This window comes from Sceloporus undulatus, chromosome 9 (genome assembly GCF_019175285.1).
Source record: "Sceloporus undulatus isolate JIND9_A2432 ecotype Alabama chromosome 9, SceUnd_v1.1, whole genome shotgun sequence".
In the NCBI taxonomy this organism is placed as follows: domain Eukaryota; kingdom Metazoa; phylum Chordata; class Lepidosauria; order Squamata; family Phrynosomatidae; genus Sceloporus; species Sceloporus undulatus.
Window position 1 is genome coordinate 4,176,868 of NC_056530.1, and position 19,659 is coordinate 4,196,526.

Genomic DNA, 19,659 nt, shown 5'->3' on the forward strand with positions numbered 1-19,659 from the left:
GACAAAAAAAGAGACAGGAGATATTATATGGGAAAACAGGGATAAAAATTCAACAAAAAGTTAAATACTTAGGGATTTATATAACAAAGAAAAATAGTGATCTGTTTGATAATAATTATAAAAAGAGTTGGCAGGATATAAAAAAACAACTTGGAAAAATGGAATAAATTACAATTATCACTATTAGGAAGAATTGCTCTAATAAAAATGAGTGTTTTACCAAAAATCCTATTTTTATTTCAAAATTTACCAATAATTCATAATGAGGGGATCTTCAATACATGGGATAGGGATCTAAAGAGATTTGTGTGGGCAAGAAGGAAAGCCAGAATCAATTGGACAATATTAACGGACAGCAAAGAAAGAGGAGGATTAGGGATGCCAAATTTGAAATTATATTTTTATGCATGTTGCTTGGAATGGATAACAAAATGGGTGGAATTAAAGGATGAGCAATTATTAGATTTAGAGGGATTTAATTTAAGATACGGGTGGCACGCCTATATGTGGTGGAATAAAGTTGAACTAAACAAGGAATTCAAAGAGCATATTGTAAGGAAAGCATTATATAAGGTATGGACAAAATACAAGGAAAAATATTATACAAAGTTACCAGAGTGGGCTTCTCCTCACGAAGCAATATTAAAGAAGGGCAGAATTGAGGGAAGAGATTGGCTAAAATATAAAGATTATGTAAAGATAATGGAGGGAAAAGTTATAATGAAATCTAGGGAAGAAATGCTAAAAGAGGGAATTAAAATAGATTGGTACTTATATTACCAATTAACGGAAAAATATAAAGCAGACAGAAAAAATGTAGGTATAACGTTAAAGAAGACAGAATTGGATGTCATATGGATGGATAAGGATAAGAAAAAAATAACAAACTTCTATAATCTAATTTTGAGACTTGAATTGGAACAAGAACAAATTAAGCATTGTATGATTGTATGGGCACAGAATATAGGGAAGAACATACAGTACGAGGCATGGAAAAGAGCTTGGGGACAGGATTTAAAATTTACGTTGTGTATGGATCTAAAAGAAAATTTCTACAAAATGATGCACAGATGGTATATGACACCGAATAGATTAGCGAAAATATACAAGAATGATAAAGGAAAATGTTGGAAATGTGAACGAACTACAGGAAGTTTTTTTCACATGTGGTGGAGCTGTCCTCTGATAAAAAAATTCTGGAGAGAAGTACACAAGAAAATTGAAATAATTTTACAATTGGAATTCCCTCTGGTCCCGGAGCTCTGTCTTTTAAACATAGTAGAAAACAAGGATTTAAGACCAAAATGGAAACCACTATTATATTTAATCACCGCTGCCAGAATAACAATTGCCAAAGTCTGGAGAAATAAGGAAGTGCCGAAAGTGGAGGATTGGTTAGGAAAGTGTTTAGAAATCATAGAAATGGATACCATAACTTTGAAATTAAAAGATGAAATGCAAGAAGAAGATAATTTAACTTGGTCGAGAATAAGAGAATTGTTTCAAAAGGGAAAGGTTAAATAAGGTAATAAAGAGTAATACCGTTGCTGTGTAGTATTATAGATAAAGAGTTAATTATTGTATAAACTTAGGATTTAAGCAAAATAGAATGAAAGACGATGAGATAAGGAAGTAAGGATGATAGATCTTTGAGAAATAGAGATTTTATAGCTAATAAATAAGCAGTAAGTGAAATAGAAAGTGAGGGGGTGGGGTGGGGGAGGGGAGGGTTAAGAAATATTGGAGTAAGAATTTGAAAATGTTTTGGTATGGCCCTTTTTATGTTGTAAATAATTCAATAAAGATTAATTTAAAAAAAACCTGCAAAGCCTTTTTCTGCTGAGTTTTTAAGTTTCACCCCTGACTCCAGCAAAAAAAACCCAAACTCCTGTGAATCACGTGTGGCTGGATCACATTCTATTTGACTGGAATGAGGACAATTCTAATTGTGTAGGCAAGGCCTTTGCTACAGTGTAAGCGACCCATGAAAAGTTTTTCCAAATCCTGTGCTGCTGCTGGGTTTGTGGCCTGGCAGCCTTTGAGGAGGTTTTTCCAGCTCTTGCACTATTGTTGCCAAGGCTTGTGCAACTAGAAATCTCAGGTATCATGATGCTAATTGTCCATATCCTTTGTTGTTGTTGTTGTGTGCCTTCAAGTCATATACAGTGACCCTAAAGCGAACCTAAGGGATTTTCTTGGCAAGATTTCAGAAGAGTTTTGCCATTGCCTTCCCCTGAAGCTGAGAGCATGTGACTTGCCCAAGACCACTCAGTAGGTTCACATGGCTAAGCTGGGAACTGAACCTGGTCTCTAGAGTCATAGTCCAATACTCAAACCACTATGCCACATTGGCTCTCCATATCCTACCTTGCTCCAAATGGTTCTCTGGCCAGTTTCCTTCCCTCACCTTTGGCTTTTTGGTTTGCCAGTGTTGTGCAACTGCAACACACATGCTAAAACCCTCATATTACTCCATTGACTCCTGGTGCCATCTGGAAATGGGTGGAGAAGTATGCCTAAGGTTTAATGCCAATGCGCGTGCATGCACACACACACATCTTTTGCTCCTCATGTACACCTGGTGTACTAATTCATTACTCATCCTGACATTTGTCTTCCTGCCTGGGGCCCAAGGAAATATAGCACTTCCTTGAAATTACAGTAAGTGCTCTGAGACCTGGCAACACTTGGTAGTAGGTACTCTGAGGCTATTTATGACATTCAGTACTATTATGGTATTATGGTACAAAGGGGTCAGGTAAGGTTACATTCTATCGCCATATTTGTTCAACTTGTATACAGAAAATATCATATGAAGAGAAGGCTTAGATGTAAAAACAGGAGGACTGAAGATAGGAGAAAGCAACAGCCACAATCTCAGATATGCAGATGACATCATACTACAGTCCTCCCTCCAAATTCATGAGTGATCCATTCTGGACCCCCTGTGAATTCAGAAATTCACATATATTCAAACCCCATAGGATTGAATGGACGTGCGCGCCCTTGCACAGGCACCACGGGCGCGGGCACCATTAACTTTAATGGAGATTGCCCTTCCATGAATAATCATGGATCTCAAGTCCATGAAAATTGAGGGGTGACTGTACTAGCAAAAAACATCATGGACTACTAAGGAAGGTCAAAGTAGAAAGTGCAAAGGCAGACTGAATATAAAGACAACAAACATAATGACCACAGAAGATCTACATAAATTCAATTTAGACAATAAGGAAAATGAAACTGTAAACGAGTTCCCATACCTTGGATCAAACATTGTTCAGACTACAGTCAAGAAATCGGAAGAAGATTAGGAATGGGCAGAGGAGCTATGAAAGAACTAGAAAAAAACCCTTAAAAACTCCAACTGAGCAGTATAGAATCATAGAATCATAGAGTTGGAAGAGACCACTAGGGCCATCCAGTCCAACCCCCTGCCATGCAGGAAATCCAAATCAAAGCATCCCTGACAGATGGCCATCCAGCCTCTGTTTAAAGACCTCCAAGGAAGGAGACTCTATCACCTTCCGAGGAAGTGCATTCCACTGTCGAACAGGAAGTTCCTCCTAATGTTCAGGTGGAATCTCTTTTCCTGTAGCTTGCATCCATTGTTCCGGGTCCTGTTTTCTGGAGCAGCAGAAAACAAGCTTGCTCCCTCTTCAACATGACATCCTTTCAAATATTTAAACAGGGCTATCATATCGCCTCTTAACCTTCTTTTCTCCAGGCTAAACATCCCCAGCTCCCTAAGTCGTTTCTCATAGGGCATGGTTTCCAGACCCTTCACCATTTTTGTCGCCCTCCTTTGGACACACTCCAGTTTCTCAATGTCCTTTCTGAATTGTGGTGCCCAGAACTGGACACAATATTCTAGGTGGGGCCTGACCAGAGCAGAATACAGTGGCACTATTACTTCTCTTGATCTAGACACTATACTTCTATTGAAGTCAGATTCCTACAAGCCACTGTATTCCCCATCACCAGGCACAGATGTGAAAGCTGGACAGTGAAAAAAGGATTTTAAAAAATCAGGTAAATAGAAGTATTACTTTCCATGCTGAAAGCCATGTTTGATGCCCAGGATCTCAAGCAAGACTACAAAAGAAAATTGGAAACTAGTCAGGCTAGAGAGACCAGTGGTTTAACTTGGTGTGGCAGCTTCTCACATCTTTCAACAGAGAAAACAAAATTGACTGGCATGTATCCTGGGCAATGGCATCTTTCGGCTTCTGCATCAGTGAGGTTGTGAATTTCCACAGGTTTTCATCTTAACTTTAAAGGTGCATTTAAAAGGGCAGAACCCTGAGCAAAACTAGAAACACAACCTTAGGAAATCCCTTTAATGTTCAGTCACTACTGGTTCTTCTTTACTGAGGAAAGTTCGCTATTTGGAGGCCTCTTTTGTTTAAAGTTGTCCGATAGTTAGCACTGGTTGCAGCAGGGATACAGGCCACCTAGTCAGTTTTCCCCACTGGAAGCAAATGTGTTGGTTTTATATTCCATTCCTATTTAAATGCAAATTGTTGTTCCAAGTTTGCACAATGCCTATTAATTAGCCTATGCAAATAATTATGCAAATTGCAAAGGTTCATCACACTGCAACTCTGCCTGAAAAAGAAGGGGCAACCTTACAGCATAATTTGATACTATGTTTACTTACAAGTAAGTGACTCCCAGCCTTATTGATGCCCAGAATCTAGACAAGGCAACTGTTACATGGATTTGTAATTGGTTGACTGGCCAAAGCCAAAGGGTGCTCAACAATGGCTCCTTTTCATCCTGGAGAGAAGTGACCAGTGGGGTCCCACAGGGCTCTTTCCTGGGCCCAGTGTTATTCAACATCTATATCAATGACTTGGATGACAGATTTGGGGGCACACTTATCAAATTTGCAGATGACAAAAAAAATAAGAGGAGTAGCTAATACCCCAGAGGACAGGATCAAAATTCAAAATGACCTGAATAGACTAGAAAGCTGGGCCAAAGCTAACAAAATGAAATTCAGTACGGAGAAATGTAAGGTACTGCACTTAGGGCGGAAAAATAAAATGCACAGATATAGGATGGGGGACACCTGGCTGAATGAAACTACATGTGAAAGGGATCTGGGAGTCCAAGTAGACCACAAGTTGAACATGACTCAACAGTGTGATGCGGCAGCTAAAAAGGCCAATGAAATTTTAGGCTGCATCAATAGAAGTATAGTTTCCAGATCAAGAGAAGTAATAGTGCCACTCTATTCTGCTCTGGTCAGGCCCCACCTGAAATATTGAGTCCAGTTCTGGGCATCACAATTCAAAAAGGATGTTGAGAAACTGGAGCCAAAGGAGGGCAACCAAAATGGTGAAGGGTCTGGAAACTATGCCCTATGAGGAACGACTTAGGGAGCTGAGCATGTTTAGCATGGTGAAGAGAAGGTTAAGAGGTGATATGATAGCCCTGTTTAAATACTTGAAGGGATGTCATACTGAGAAGGGAGCTGACTTGTTTTCTGCTTCTCCAGAGAACAGGACCCAGAGCAATGGATGCAAGCTCCAGGAAAAGAGATTCCACCTCAACATTAGGAAGAACTTTCTGACAGTAAGGGCTGTTCGACAGTGGAACACACTCCTTCCTCGGAGTGTAGTGGAGTCTCCTTCTTTGGAGATCTTTAAACAGAGGCTGGATGGCCATCTGTCAGGGATGCTTTAATTGAGAGTTCCTGCATGGCAGGGGGATGGACTGGATGGTTCTTGCGGTCTCTTCCAAATCTATGATTCTATGATTTTATGATTCTTTTGAATTCACCAGAGGCGCATTTACACTGCAGAAATCATGCAGCTTCACACCACTTTAACTGCCATGCTTCCAGCCAGCCAGCCAACATAGCGTAGTGGTTTGGGTGCTGGACTATGACGCTAGAGAGCGGAGTTCGATTCCCAACTCAGCCATGGAAACCCACTGGGTGATCTTGGTGATGTTGGACAAATCACACTCTCTCAGCCTCACGGGAAGGCAATGGCAAACTTCCTCTGGACACATCTCGTGATGAAAATCCCATGATAAGTCTGCCATAGGGTTACCATAAACTGGAAACGACTTGAAGGCAAACAACAACTCCATCCTACATAATCCTTGGATGTGTAATTTTGTGAGGCAAAGCTAAAGACCTTGTGAAACTACAAATCCTAGGATTCTATAGCTATAAAGCGGTGTCCAACTGCATGATTTCTACAGTGTTACTGCACCCTGGGGCTCACTTCTGAGCAGACATTGTAAGGCAGGGGTAGGGAACTTGTGTCCCTTTCAAAGATATTGCTGATCTGCAATTCCCAGGTGCATTAACTACTGTATATACTCTAGACTTATATATTTAGATCAAAAAATTGACCCCAAAACCCTGAGTCAACTTATCCATTTGTCAGTTTAAGTACTTTATCTTAACTCTTATTTAAAAGAAGGAACCTCCTCCTGATGAAAAGCAAGAGTATAATATATGAAGCACCAACACCCTCTACTCTCTCATCCATCCAGTCTTAAGAGTAAGCACAAAGAGTTATGTCTACTGGAATTTACTTAGTTCTTTGACATTGTTTTGCTGTGCTTCATCCGATCCTTTCCTATATACCCCTAAATTTTACCCTCGATTTATCCACGGGTCATAGCAAAATTCATAATTTCAGCCCCAAAACGTGCCCTCGGCTTATACATGAGGTCAACTTATAGTCAAGTATATGGGGGCTTATGGGGGCTGCAGTTGAACAATATTCAGTAAGACAGACTCTATCCATCTACCTGCACTGATACAAGGTGTTGCACTGAAACAAGGTGCTGCAAGTGATTTGGAAACACAAGATGAAGCTCCACCCCAGAGAGGGATGCTCCCTTTGGCTGGCTGGCTGCCTTCATCTAAAAAGAGGAAGGTATACTTTTCTGTTTCAGAAGAAGCAGGGAAGAGCCAGAGCAGACATGGAGACATTTTGCAGTCTGTTGATCTTGTGCTTTTGGAGTTTTGCTTTAGGTGAGTTTTGGGCTGGCAGAGCATATTATAGTCAGAGCTTTCCTTTCTGGTGATGTTTGCATCTGTAGGTGCTAAGGCTACCTTGAAAGCAAGTTCATAGATTTGCTTTGCTGGCTCAATGAAGTAAATGCTTGCTCTTCCCTTGGCTCCATTTTTGTTGTTCAGGCTGTGAGTGCCACTACTTGTGTAGTTCACATTTTGCAGATATCCACAAGAAGAGAAATCTTGTGAAGATTGATTGAGTTGAAGAAAAACTGCTGGAGAGTTGAACTGAATGACTGGAATCCTCAAGAGCAGCACTCCACACTGCATCATTTTGTTGCAGGTCCCATTTTTATAGGAGCCAGTGTGGCGTACTGGTTTGAGCACTGGACTAAGATTTTGGAGACCAGGGTTCAAATCTGTGTTCAGACAAGAAACCCCTCAGTCTCAGAGGAAGGCAAAGGCATTTCTGGTATTTGTTCCTACAAAGTAGGAGTTTTGTAAGTCATCAGTGGTGTTTTCAGTGTACTCGTCATGTGTCTGCTTTCCAATATGCTTACATGTCGATCACTGTATGTGTTTCAGTTATGTGGAATTTTCATTCTTATCAGAATAGACTGCCCCTAGTAAGTAGAGGCTGCTAGGGTGAGTAATCAACTCTTACAGTGTCTGCCATATACCTTGGGAGAGTTACTTTTGGGACAAAAGCACCCAGAATCCCCCAAGCATCATGGCCAATGGGATTATGGGGGCTTAACGACTCCAAAAGTAACTTTCTAGACTGTTCTGCTACATGGTGACTGCTGTAAAGACCTTTTGGCCAGGTGATAAGACTGCAAAATAAGTGAAGGGCAAGAAGACAGAAGCACTTCTATCATGACATCAAGGGTCACAGTATCAAGCAAGATGACATTATCACGGTCAACTGTTCTTCTGAATGGAGTGGCAATCCTTACAGTAATTGATGGATTTCTCCAGCAACAATATATTGATGTGAGGTATCTCCTGTAGCATTTGTGGGTGACAGTCTTAAATTGGTGGTTTAAGACCCATTAGCTGTATAAAAGATCTGCCGGTGGTGAAAATAAAGAGCCTTATTTACACGGATCAAGACAGCTGCCTGTATTTTGGACTCCCCTTGGCAGTGTATCAGTAGGGACTGTCGGGATGCAGTTCAGCATTTGCCCCTACATACCTCCAGGTATGTAGAAATAAAGAAGAAGAAAGAGTACCCAAACAATTACTGCCCAGTCAGCCTGACATCAATAGCAAGAATGACTCTAGAGTAGATCATGAAACAGACAGTCTGTAAGCACTTAGAAAAGAATCTCACGCTCACTAAAAGTCAAATCATGCCAGGCTAATCATATCTTTTTTTTAATAGTTACAAGAGAATGGTGTAATTAGACTGTATCTTGATTTCATTGTGGCTTTTGACAAGGTCCTCCCTGATAGGCTTACAGGATAGTTGTCAAGCTAGTGTTAGATGGATTTGCAATAGGATGTGTGTCCAAAAGTGATCACCAGTGGCTCCCCTTCATCCTGGAGAGAATTGACTAGTGGGATGCCTCAGGCCTGTGTCTTAGGCCTTGTGTTGTTGTTCAACACCTTTATGTCTGATTTAGATGATGGAATAAAAGGTATGCTTATCAAATTTGCAGATGACACTATTTATTTATTTAATTAGAGTATTTTTTTTAAAAAAAATAAATTAATTATAATTTCATTAAGACACACCAAATATACAACACATACAGACTTTACATAGAATGAAAAATTATCTATAAGATCCCCATACCCCCCCCCCCCCAATACTTGTATTGGTCGCATCTTCCTGGGTTTCCCTTTATCTTCTCCATCTACTTGCCATCACTAATGTTCTCCCTCTTGGAGCCTCTCTTCTCTACTTGATCCTCCATCTTCTTCTTTTACAATCTTGTTCCCATTGTCTACCTACACTTTCCTTTTTCACATGCTTGCTTCTTCCCCTTAACCACTGTCTAGCTTGACCCAGGGATTGCATCTTATATCATTTCCTTGCACATCTAAAACATAAAACATGTCAAATACATCACATTTAACTAAGAAAGAGCTTTCTATCTTGTGAACGAGATCATTTCCGTAAATTTCTTTCTAGACCCTTTTTTCCTTATTTAGTCAAATATTACAGTATGTGTGCTACTACTCAATAAAAATGTCCTCTATTTCTCGTCTTCTTCAGCTACTCTAACTAGATTCGTGAATACCATTATTTACTTTGTTCTTATTCGTTGTTTACTTAATCCTAAAGTTTTCTAAATTAGCTCCAAGGTTAATAAAATATAGTAGGTCTCTACACTTTACTTAAACTAATTATCTATTAAGACCAAATTATAATGATCTAAGCAAAAAGAAAGAAGAGGAAAAAATACATAGATAAAGTAAAATAAGGCACAATCATTCATTCATTCTTTCTTTCTTTCTTTCTTTCTTTCCTCTTTTTTCCTTCATCTTTCTTCCTTACTCTAAGAATCCTTCTGTTGTTAATAATCCTTTTTTTTGTAAATAAATTACTACTTTTCCCCAATCTTTTTTGAATTCTTCCATATTTCCATCTGACAGTAATCGTGTAAGTTTGTCCATCTCAGCCAAATCATATATTTTAGTAATCCAATCCTCCAAATCGGGATTTTTTTTCTTCTTTCCAATGTCTGGATAGTACAGTTCTAGCTGCAATGATTAAATGAAACATTATTCTTCCACATCCCCCCCCCCCAAATCCTTATCTAAAATGTTTAACAGATACATTTCTGGTTTGTATTCAAATGTTATATCTAAAATATTACCTATTATTTTGTGTGTTTCCAGCCAATATTTTTTGACTTTTTTACAGGACCACCAGCTATGAAAGAACATACCTTTATCTTTTTGGCATTTCCAACATTTACTATTCATCCCATACATTTTTGCTAACTTATCGGGTGGTAAATATCATCTAAATAGCATTTTATAATAATTCTCTAGTAAGCGTTGACTTTTTGTATATCTTAGGCCCTGTCCAGAGGGGCCCAATAGCACATCTTGGTGATGTATTAGGGTTGCCTCAGGGCGTTGCTTATATATGCCCCGCAACCCTAGTACGTTGCCAGGACATCAACATGGCCGCGCCCTGTCTACATGGGTGTTGCCATTTTGACATAATGGCCGCGTCGCGTCCAAACAGTGCGGTGCGGCTGTTATGTCCTGGCGCTGCTGCAGGGTGCCTGTGGCGCCCTTTCAGTGGTGCCAGAAGAAGCTCCAAAATGGAGCTCCTTTTGTGCTGTGTATCGCTGGCACAGCTTTTACACAGCTGCACCAGCAATTCAAAAGAGAAAGGGACCGAGCAGCCCCTTTCTCTCTTTCCCCACCGCTGTCAGGGTGTCCTTGGGGCATGAAGCCCCAAGGACACCCCTTTCCAGGCCGCGGGGAAGCAGATTGGGGCCTCCGTGGCAGCTCAGGCCCCGATCCGGCGGGGAAAGGGGCAGTCTGTATCCCGCCTTAGTCTCCTTTCCCGAATTATATTCCCATTGGGATAGTTCAATAGTATGACCGATATTTTGGGCCCATATCACCATATTGTTTTTAATTATTTCTTTTTCTAATTCAATCTTGAGTAGATATTTGTATAATTTGGAGAGCATATCCTTATATTCTAAATTTAATACTCCTTCTAATTCAGTTTTTTTTCTTAGCAATAGTTTTTTTCCCTTTTAAATCTAATTTGAATCTTTCTTTTAGTTGCCATCTCAAATACCAGTGTATTTTTAAGTTTTCCTTTAATAAATCTTCCACTGTTTTGAATCTAAATTCATTATTTTCATTTATTATTATGTTTTTGTATCTATTTCGAGTATTTTTATCCCACTTTTCAACGACAAAGGCTCTCAGAGTGACATACAATTTACACCAAATTTGGAGGGGTGCATCATCTAAATGCTGCCCCTTCAAATGCTTTATTTGGCCCCTCTGGCCTGTTACAGACTGCCAAAATAAAGCTGCTTTGAGTCTCTTTGGAGATATGCTATTTAAATGATGCATGCATCCTAAGAATCCAGAAGCTGCACCAAAAGCTGCACTCCAGTGCTAAGGAATGGAGTGTGGCTTTGGTGCGACCTCCAGACTCTTAGGACCCATGCATCATTTAAATAGCATACTTCCAAAGAGACCTAAAGCAGCTTTATTTTGGCAGTCTGTAACAGGCCTTTGTTTCACCCCCAGGACAGAGAACAATGGATTAAAACTACAAGAAATGAGATTCCACCTTAACATTAGGAAGAACTTCCTGACCATAAGAGCTATTTGACAGTGGAACATACTGCCTAGGAGTGTGAAAAAAATTGGAAATGTTTAAACAGAGGCTTGATGGCCATCTGTTGGGGGAGTGCTTTGTTTGTGTATTCCTGCATGGCAGGGGATTGGGTTGGATGGCCTTTGGAGATCTCTTCCAACTCTATGATTCTAATAATTATTTGAAATATTTATATATTGCATTCATAGGCCATTGTTGGACCTTAAAATTGTTTAGAATGCAGCAATGGAAGCACTAACATTGTGGGGTGAGCTCCTTAATTTGGTTCCCGCACGAAAATATAGGTGGATCCAGAGACATAATTAAGTTAGGAAACTGCTAGGTGAGTTTGACTGCATTCCCTCATGGTTTATTATTTATTTATTTATATCTATGTAGCCTTTCTCCCAGGAAGGGACCCAGGCAGCTCACAAATAAAACCATTTAATACTTTACAATAAAAAAAATAAAATCAACTAGCTAAAAAAAAAAGTTTTAAAAAGATACAAAAACATGCAAAAGTTAAAAACATAACTAAATGTGTGCATGCAGGCGCGCATCCCATTGACGTTAATGGCACTTGCCCTTCCCCAGATTTTCAAGTCTGTGGGTCTCAAATCTGCAGACTTGGAGGGGCAGCTGTACATGTAAAATATCATCATTTTGTTAGTAACAATTTTTTTTAAAGGAAGTCTATTTAGCTGTAGTGATCCACAATATGATTAACCTCCAGATTAGTTTGTTGAAGGGGTGAGCTACTCCAGATATCATGGACTGTAACTCCCATCAGCCTAAGTCAGCTAAACTATTGATGGGAGTTGCAATCAAGGCCATACATTCCTTATCCAGGGATTACTGTAAAATTATTGCTAGGACCATTCCAGGAATTGAGGAGATAATTTCAACACTGTCTCACTCAAGTGATGTGCTCAGCCCAGAGATTTGTTTTTGGTTCCAGAGGTGAGCATCCAGCACTTACATCCTTAGTTTCAATCAAGTTTCTTCTTTTTTTACATTTCAGAAGAGAATTTAATAAATTTTTTAGAGAAATGGGGATGTAAATAGGATTACCTTTTGGACATTCAAAGCCCTCACTGAGCTACTGCAAATTACCAAAACATGTACTTTTACATCTCACTCTAGATGCATATTCCAAATGCATGAAAGAGACATAGGGCCTGAACAGACAGGCCAACATAAAGCTGCTTTGGGTCACTTTGAAGGTATGCTGTTTAAATGGTACATACGTCCTAAGAGGCCGGAAGCTGTGCCAAAGCTACACTACAGTCCTAAGACTAGAACACAGCTTTGGTGCAGCTTCTGGCCACTTAAAATGAATGTGTCATTTAAACAGCATACAGTACCTCCAAAGGACCCAAAGCAGCTTTATTTTGACCTGTCTGTTTGAGCCCCTAGAGAACTATTTTCAGCCCAAAGGTCATGATACAATTTGGAAAGGGGTGCATTGCAGTAATAGGTATGCTAAGTACATGGGGGGGGGGCGACCATATCAGATTGGGGTGAGTTACAGTAAATGCAAATCTTACTGATTTGGAGATCTCCTCACTAAGTGTGCAGCTTTGCTGCAAACCAGAACTTAATTCTTAGGAAAATGCAAGGCAGAGCTCACGTTGTTGTTGTTGTTGTTGTTGTTGTTTTACCGACGTGGAAGTGGTCACAGGGAGTTTAGCACCTAATCTATTCATAAAGTCCTACTTACTGTATTTTTGCATTGAAAGCCAATTGTACCTGGTCCAAATCTCTGTGTAGAAATTGAGTTGCACACCCAGGTGACCTGGCAATACATTGCTGGACCAGAACATAGACACTGTTGCACTCATGTTGTTACTTGTGGACATTTCCCTACACACAGCACCTGTGGTATGGGAATGCATGTTAATCATTTGTCAGTATGTCCTAACAGTTATATAACAGCTGCATAAAGCAAAATTTTTCCACCTCAGTGATGCTATCTTTGAATGTGTGCAACACCTCCTGGAATTGTTGTTATTCTCACCTTGATTTGCCTAACTAATAAGCCACAAGCGAGTGCACACCCATTCAAGAACAGCTAATAGACTGTGCCACAGGTTGTTCTTGCTGGGTGCCTTCGAGTCATTTCTGATTTATGGCAACCCTGAGGCAAACTTGTCATGGAGATTTCTGAGGTTCTGTGACACACCCAAGGTCACCCAGTGGGTTTCCATGGCCGAGCAAGGAATCGAACCCTGGTCTCCAGAGTTGTAGTCCAATGTTCAAACCATTACGCCACACTGTCATAAACTTCAAATATAAATATGGTCAGTTCCATGCTCCCTATAGTGGGCTTATTGCATCAGGGTCAGTCCAGCTGTGAGGTAGAAAGTGGCAATGGCTTCAGGTGTTGGGGGGTAATACAGTCAGCCCTTCTTATACACGGATTTTTTATACACGGATTCAAGCATCCACCGTTTGAAAATGTTCAAAAAAAGTATAAATTTCAAACATCAAACCTTGATTTTCCATTTTTTATAAGGGACACCATTTTGCTTTGTTGTTATATTTAATGGGACTTGAGCATCCACAGATTTTGTTATACACAGGGGATCTTGGAAACTAACCCCAGCATATAACAAGGCTCCACTGTAATAGCACACACACACACACACACACCCATTCCTCCTGTGCCACTTTGACATTTTTCCTTCTTGGAAAATAGACTGTGTGTTTTAAGGTCCCTAAACTAGTGGGTTGCCCTCCATGATAATGGAGGACACTGTCCTTTTGCCATTGTCAAACTAAAATTAAACTGCTTGTCCATTTGGTTTCTGTACACAGAGTAGAGTAGCTACCATCTTATTATTTGCCTCAGTAATCAAACAGACTTGCTGGATCACCTACACTGGTACCTGTGATATAACTGTGCTACTATTGAGCAATCAGATTAGATTAGATTAGATTGGGTTTGTCTTATTATTGAATCTAGGTGTGCTGGAGTGTGTGTGTGATATACACCCAAGATCCTAAACTGATGTCAAGTCAATCAGGTGGCCGGCAGCTCTTCCACACTGCACAAATAAAGCAGCTTGACACCACTTTAACTGCCATGGCTTCAGCTATGGAATCCTGGTGGTTTTAGTCTGGTGCAGTATTCAGCCTGGTCTGTCAGAGAGATCTGGTGCCTCCCCAAACTATAAATCCCAGGATTATGTAGGATGGAGTCATGGCTAACTGTCATGGTGGTGTCAAACTTAATTTCTGCAGTGTGGATATACCCTGAATCTTTCCCATGGCATTCTAGGATCTGTAGCTTTAAGAAGGTACCAAGAATTTCAAGCTTCAGCTTCAACATATTTCATTCATCAAATACAGTTCCATGCACAGTCTGCAAAATTCATAACGTCTGCCTTGGCTGAAACTTCGGTCATCTTTTTGAATTCCTAGAGGCGATCCCTAAATTGAGCACCATCAGGACTGTTCAAAGACATTTTCCTGTATAAGAGGACAAGGTGCTACCTTCTCATTTCATGTCAATAATTTTATTGGACTGACATCTCACTTCATCTCTGTAAGCTGGTCTAAGGCCGTAATAAACTATCCATGCACAGACTCTGGAACAATGTGGAGCTGTCTGGGCTCTCTTCCTGTTGTCTTTCTACCAGCAGGCAAAGGCCTTTTTATTCATATAAACCTTTGGTAAGTAATTTTTAAAGGGAGCTAGTTATCTGAGTGCTATCTCTGTCTTTTATTCTTGCTGAGTTCTAATTTTATTTAAATAATTTTTTTATTGTTAGCTTGGTCAAAAGATGGGATATAAAATTCATAAAACAATAAATGAAACGCAAAGCTAATACACATATCAGATCCGTAATAGGTGCAATGTGACAAACAAAAAGAAGAATAGCTTCTCAGGAGTCTATCTTCTTTTTTCATCAAAATTGACATGAATTCCCCCAGACCACCTGTAGAATCATAGAATCATAGAGTTGGAAGAGAACACAAGGGCCATCCAGCCCAACCCCCTGCCATGCAGAAAATCCAAATCAAAGCATCCCCAGCAGATGGCCATCTAGCCTCTGCTTAAAGACCTCCAAGGAAGGAGACTCCACTACACTCAGAGGAAGAAATGTGTTCCACTGTCAAACAGCCCTTACTGTCAGGAAGTTCTTCCTAATGTTAATAATAATTAATTAATAATAATTTGTTTTATTTATATACCGCTATTCCAAAGATCATAGCGGTGAACAGCAAGTAAGCTAATTAGCAAGTAAGCTAATTTGCCCCCAACAGTCTGGGTACTCATTTTAGCGACCTCGGAAGGATGCAAGCCTGAGTCGAGCTTGGGCCCTTTTGCTGGTCTTGAACTCGCAACCTTGTGGTTTCGAGTGAATGGCTGCAGTACAGGCATTTACCCACTGCGCCACCAGGGCTCCTGTTGAGGTGGAATCTCTTTTCCTGGAGCTTGCATCCATTGTTCTGGGTCCTGTTCTCTGGAGCAGCAGAAAACAAGCTTGCTCCCTCCTCAATATGACATCCTTTCAAATATTTAAACAGGGCTATCATATCACCTCTTAACCTTCTCTTCTCCAGGCTAAACATCCCCAGCTCCCTGAGTCGTTCCTCATAGGACAAGGTTTCCAGACCTTTCACCATTTGAGTCACCCTCCTTTGGACACGCTCCAGTTTCTTTCTCAATGTCCTTTTTGAATTGTGGTGCCCAGAACTGGACACAATATTCCAGGTGGGGCCTGATCAGAGCAGAATACAGTGGCACTATTACTTCTCTTGATCTAGACACTATACTTCTATTGATGCAGCCTAAAATTGCATTGGCCTTTTTAGCTGCCGAATCGCACTATTCAGTCATGTTCAACTTGTGGTCTACTTGGACTCCCAGATCCCTTTCACATGTAGTTTCATTCAGCCAGGTGTCCCCCATCCTATATCTGGGCATTCCATTTTTCTGCCCTAAGTGCAGTACCTTACATTTCTCTGTGTTGAATTTCATTTTGTTAGATTTGGCCCAGCTTTCTAGTCTATTCAGATCATTTTGAATGTTGATCCTGTCCTCTGGAGTATTAGCTATTCCTTCTAATTTGGTGTCATCTGCAAATCTGATAAGTAGGCTCCCAATTCTGTCATCCAGGTCATTGATAAAGATGTTGAATAGCACTGGGCCCAGGACAGAGCCCTGTGGGACCCCACTGGTCACTTCTCTCCAGGATGAAAAAGAGCCACTGTTGAGCACCCTTTGGGTTCGGCCGGTCAACCAATTACAGACCCATTTAACAGTTACGTTGTCTAGCCCACATTTTACAAGCTTGTTTGCAAGAATGTCATGGGAAACCTTGTCAAAGGCCTTACTGAAATCAAGATATACTTTATCCACAGCATTCCCTTCATCTACCAAGCTGGTAATTTTATCAAAGAAAGAGATCAGATTTGTCTGACATGACTTGTTTCTCTGAAACCCATGTTAACTTTTTGTGATTATGGCATTGCCTTCTAGATGTTCACAGAATCTCTATTTAATGATCTGCTCCAGAATCTTTCCTGGTATTGATGTCAGATGAACTGTTGAGATCCTCTTTTTTCCCCTTTTTGAAGATGGGGACAACGTTTGCCCTCCTCCAGTCTGCGGGGATTTCTCCTGTTTTCGAGGAGTTTTCAAATATGATTGCCAATGGCTCAGATATTACATTTGCCAGTTCTTTTAGTACCCTAGTATTTCTGACCACAGGATCACCCTCAATACTTCTCTAAGTTTACTGAAATCCACTCTCCTAAAGTCTAGAATGCATGTTTGACTATGCCTGGTTTCTCCTTTCCATTGTATAACAAACTCCAGGAGAACATGGTCACTTCCACCTAACAATCCCACCACTTGCACCCCATTAACCAAGCCATCCTTGTTGGTTAGGATCAGATCCAAAATAGCCCTTGTTGCCTCTTCCACCTTTGGACCATGAAATGTCTTCCAGGCAAGTGAGGAAGTGCAAGACCTTGAGGATTTTGCTGAGTTTTGACTTCCAGCAAATATCAGGATAGTTGGAAGTCGCTCATCACTACTACATCTCTCTTTTCTGACTGGGTGGTCTCTGTTCAGAAAGATATGCATTCAATCCTCAGTCTGACTTGGGGGTCTGTAGTAGACTCCCACCATAACACCTTGTTGTTTCCTTCCCCTTTAATTCTTATCCAGATGCTCTCCACCTGGCTTCCATGACTGATGTCCTGGATCTCTTCACGGGTGTAGATATCTCTGACATAGTGCAATCCCCTCCTTCCTGTTTGGCCTATTTTCTCTAATAAGGTTTATACCCCTCTATTCCACATCCAATCATGAGACTCATCCCACCAGGTTTCAGTGAGGCCTATTATATCATATTTGCTTTGTTGTACTAGGAGTTCGAGTTCATCTTGCTGATTTCCCAGGCTCTGTGCATTAGTGTAGAGACATCGCAGACCACAGGTCCCATTTACTTGCTGTTTGTGCAAGTTTTTTTGGCCTCCCACTGTTGGGACCTTGCACTTTTTTTTTCTTGTTTCCTCTATGTCTGTTGACTATTTTCTCCAGCCCCTTTCGCCTTCCTTTATATTGTCTCCCCCTTGGAACTCAGTTTTAAAGCCTCCTGATCAAGTTCTGGAGACTGTTGGCAAAAACATTTCTTCCAACGGCGTGAGATGCAACCCATCCATTGCAAGAAGTCCCTCCTCATGAAACCACATGCCATGATCAAAGAATCCAAATAGTTCTCGGCGGCACCATCTGCGAAGCCAGTTGTTCATCCGCGTTTTCCTCTCCCTTCCTGGACTATGCCCTTCAACGGGCAGAAAGACGAGATGACAACCTACATCCATTCCTCAGCTTCCTATCAAGTGCCTCTTAATCCCTTTTGTGTCTTGCAGTATCATTGGTTCCCACGTGGACCAAAAGGAAGGGTATTGGTCAGTAGGCGTGACCAGTCTATCAGCCCTCTCTGTCACATCACGGATCTTTGCCCCTGGAAGATAACACACCTCTCGAGACATCTTGTCAGGCCTACAAATCACTGCTTCTGTACCCCTCAGCAAGGAGTCCCCCACTACGACCACACGCCTCCTCCGAGGCTTAGCAGCGACTGTTCCCTCGGGTGGGACTCTCAGGCTCCCCTGCTCTGTCCCTGAAGTCTGTCCATGCTGCTCTTCTTCATTCTCCTTGATAAGGGAAAGAGCTTCGAATCGATTCTCTAGCTGCAAGCTCCCCGAACAATCCCTTCTTGGCCTACTTCTCTGTGTGACATTCCTCCAGCTGTCTGCCTCCTGTGTAGGTGAAGTGACCTCCTCGGCTCCAGCATCTTTCTCTGCATTGTATTCTTCCAGGATTGTTAGTTCTGTTGTGTCCAGGAAATCCTCCTGCTCCATGATATACTGAAGTGTAGCTACTCTGGACTCCAACTGCTGCACTTTCTCTTCCAAGAAAGCTACCAACTTGCAGTTGGGGCATGTGAAGTTCTCCACTTCTGTAGGCAAGAAGACAAACATCCCACAAGTGTTGCAGGTGACTGCCGTGGTTCCGTCAGTGTCCATACTGAAAAGTCTTAAGAAATTACTGGAACAGGACTGTGGGCTTCCTCCTGAAAAAAAGAATCCTCCAGAAAACACCAACATAAAGCTCCTGATGTTTCACCAATTTGTGGCAGTGAGCTCAATCAACTCTGTCTCTGCTGTAGATTTCAATGGCTGCCCAGCTACCTGTATATCTTCCATAAATAGTTTGACATAGATAGGAAGCCAGTTTTAATAATCCTGTATAAGGACTTCATTTTGCTACGTTTGCTGCATTTCATTTCAAAAGATGGTGATAAAACACTTCAATAGTTTAGTACAAAACCATTATAAATGTTGACCTTAGTTACACCATAATAGGCAAAACGCAAGTTGCAAGTAAGGTCAGTTGTATTTTGGCTCCATTTCATGTAGCAGAAAAACAACTGAACTTATTTGTAACTGGCATTTTGCCTATTATTGTATAAGGTCAACATTGATAATGGTTTTGTACTAAACTGTTGCAGTGTTTTATCACCATCTTTTATGAGTGCCTTTTGCACAGGTTTTCTGACTCATGTTTCTCTTCTGTCTCAATATGAAGATGATACCAGCATAAATTATCTTCTGTGTAAATACAGGGTGAGGCAATAAAAGTAATGACAGATTGTTTAGTATTAATAATGGACTGGATGAACACCAATAAAGTGCAGCTTAGTCCAACAAGATAGGTCAGGTGTAAGAAGTTCATATCTGACTTATTCTGTATGGGGCTCTTATATTTCTTTCTAATCTAATGTAGATCTACAATCTGGAAATGGTCCAGGATCCAGATTTGTCACTGGAGGCCCAGTGTAGGCATGGT

At 40.8% G+C, this 19,659-nt stretch overlaps 2 protein-coding genes across 4 annotated transcripts in view; one reads left to right on the plus strand and one right to left on the minus strand.

The window, feature by feature from the left end:
* Window positions 1-19,659, minus strand: part of FGR (FGR proto-oncogene, Src family tyrosine kinase) — a 665,433-nt gene that overhangs the window by 101,059 nt on the left and 544,715 nt on the right. The gene's annotated exons all lie outside the window — the stretch shown is intronic.
* LOC121916073 (digestive cysteine proteinase 2-like) overlaps window positions 6,930-19,659 on the plus strand; it is a 60,559-nt gene continuing 47,829 nt past the window's right edge. Inside the window, exon 1 of the mRNA XM_042440827.1 lies at window positions 6,930-7,000. Within this exon, the coding sequence (XP_042296761.1) occupies window positions 6,949-7,000 (52 nt within the window). The 5' untranslated portion in view covers window positions 6,930-6,948. The remainder of the gene's footprint in view (window positions 7,001-19,659) is intronic.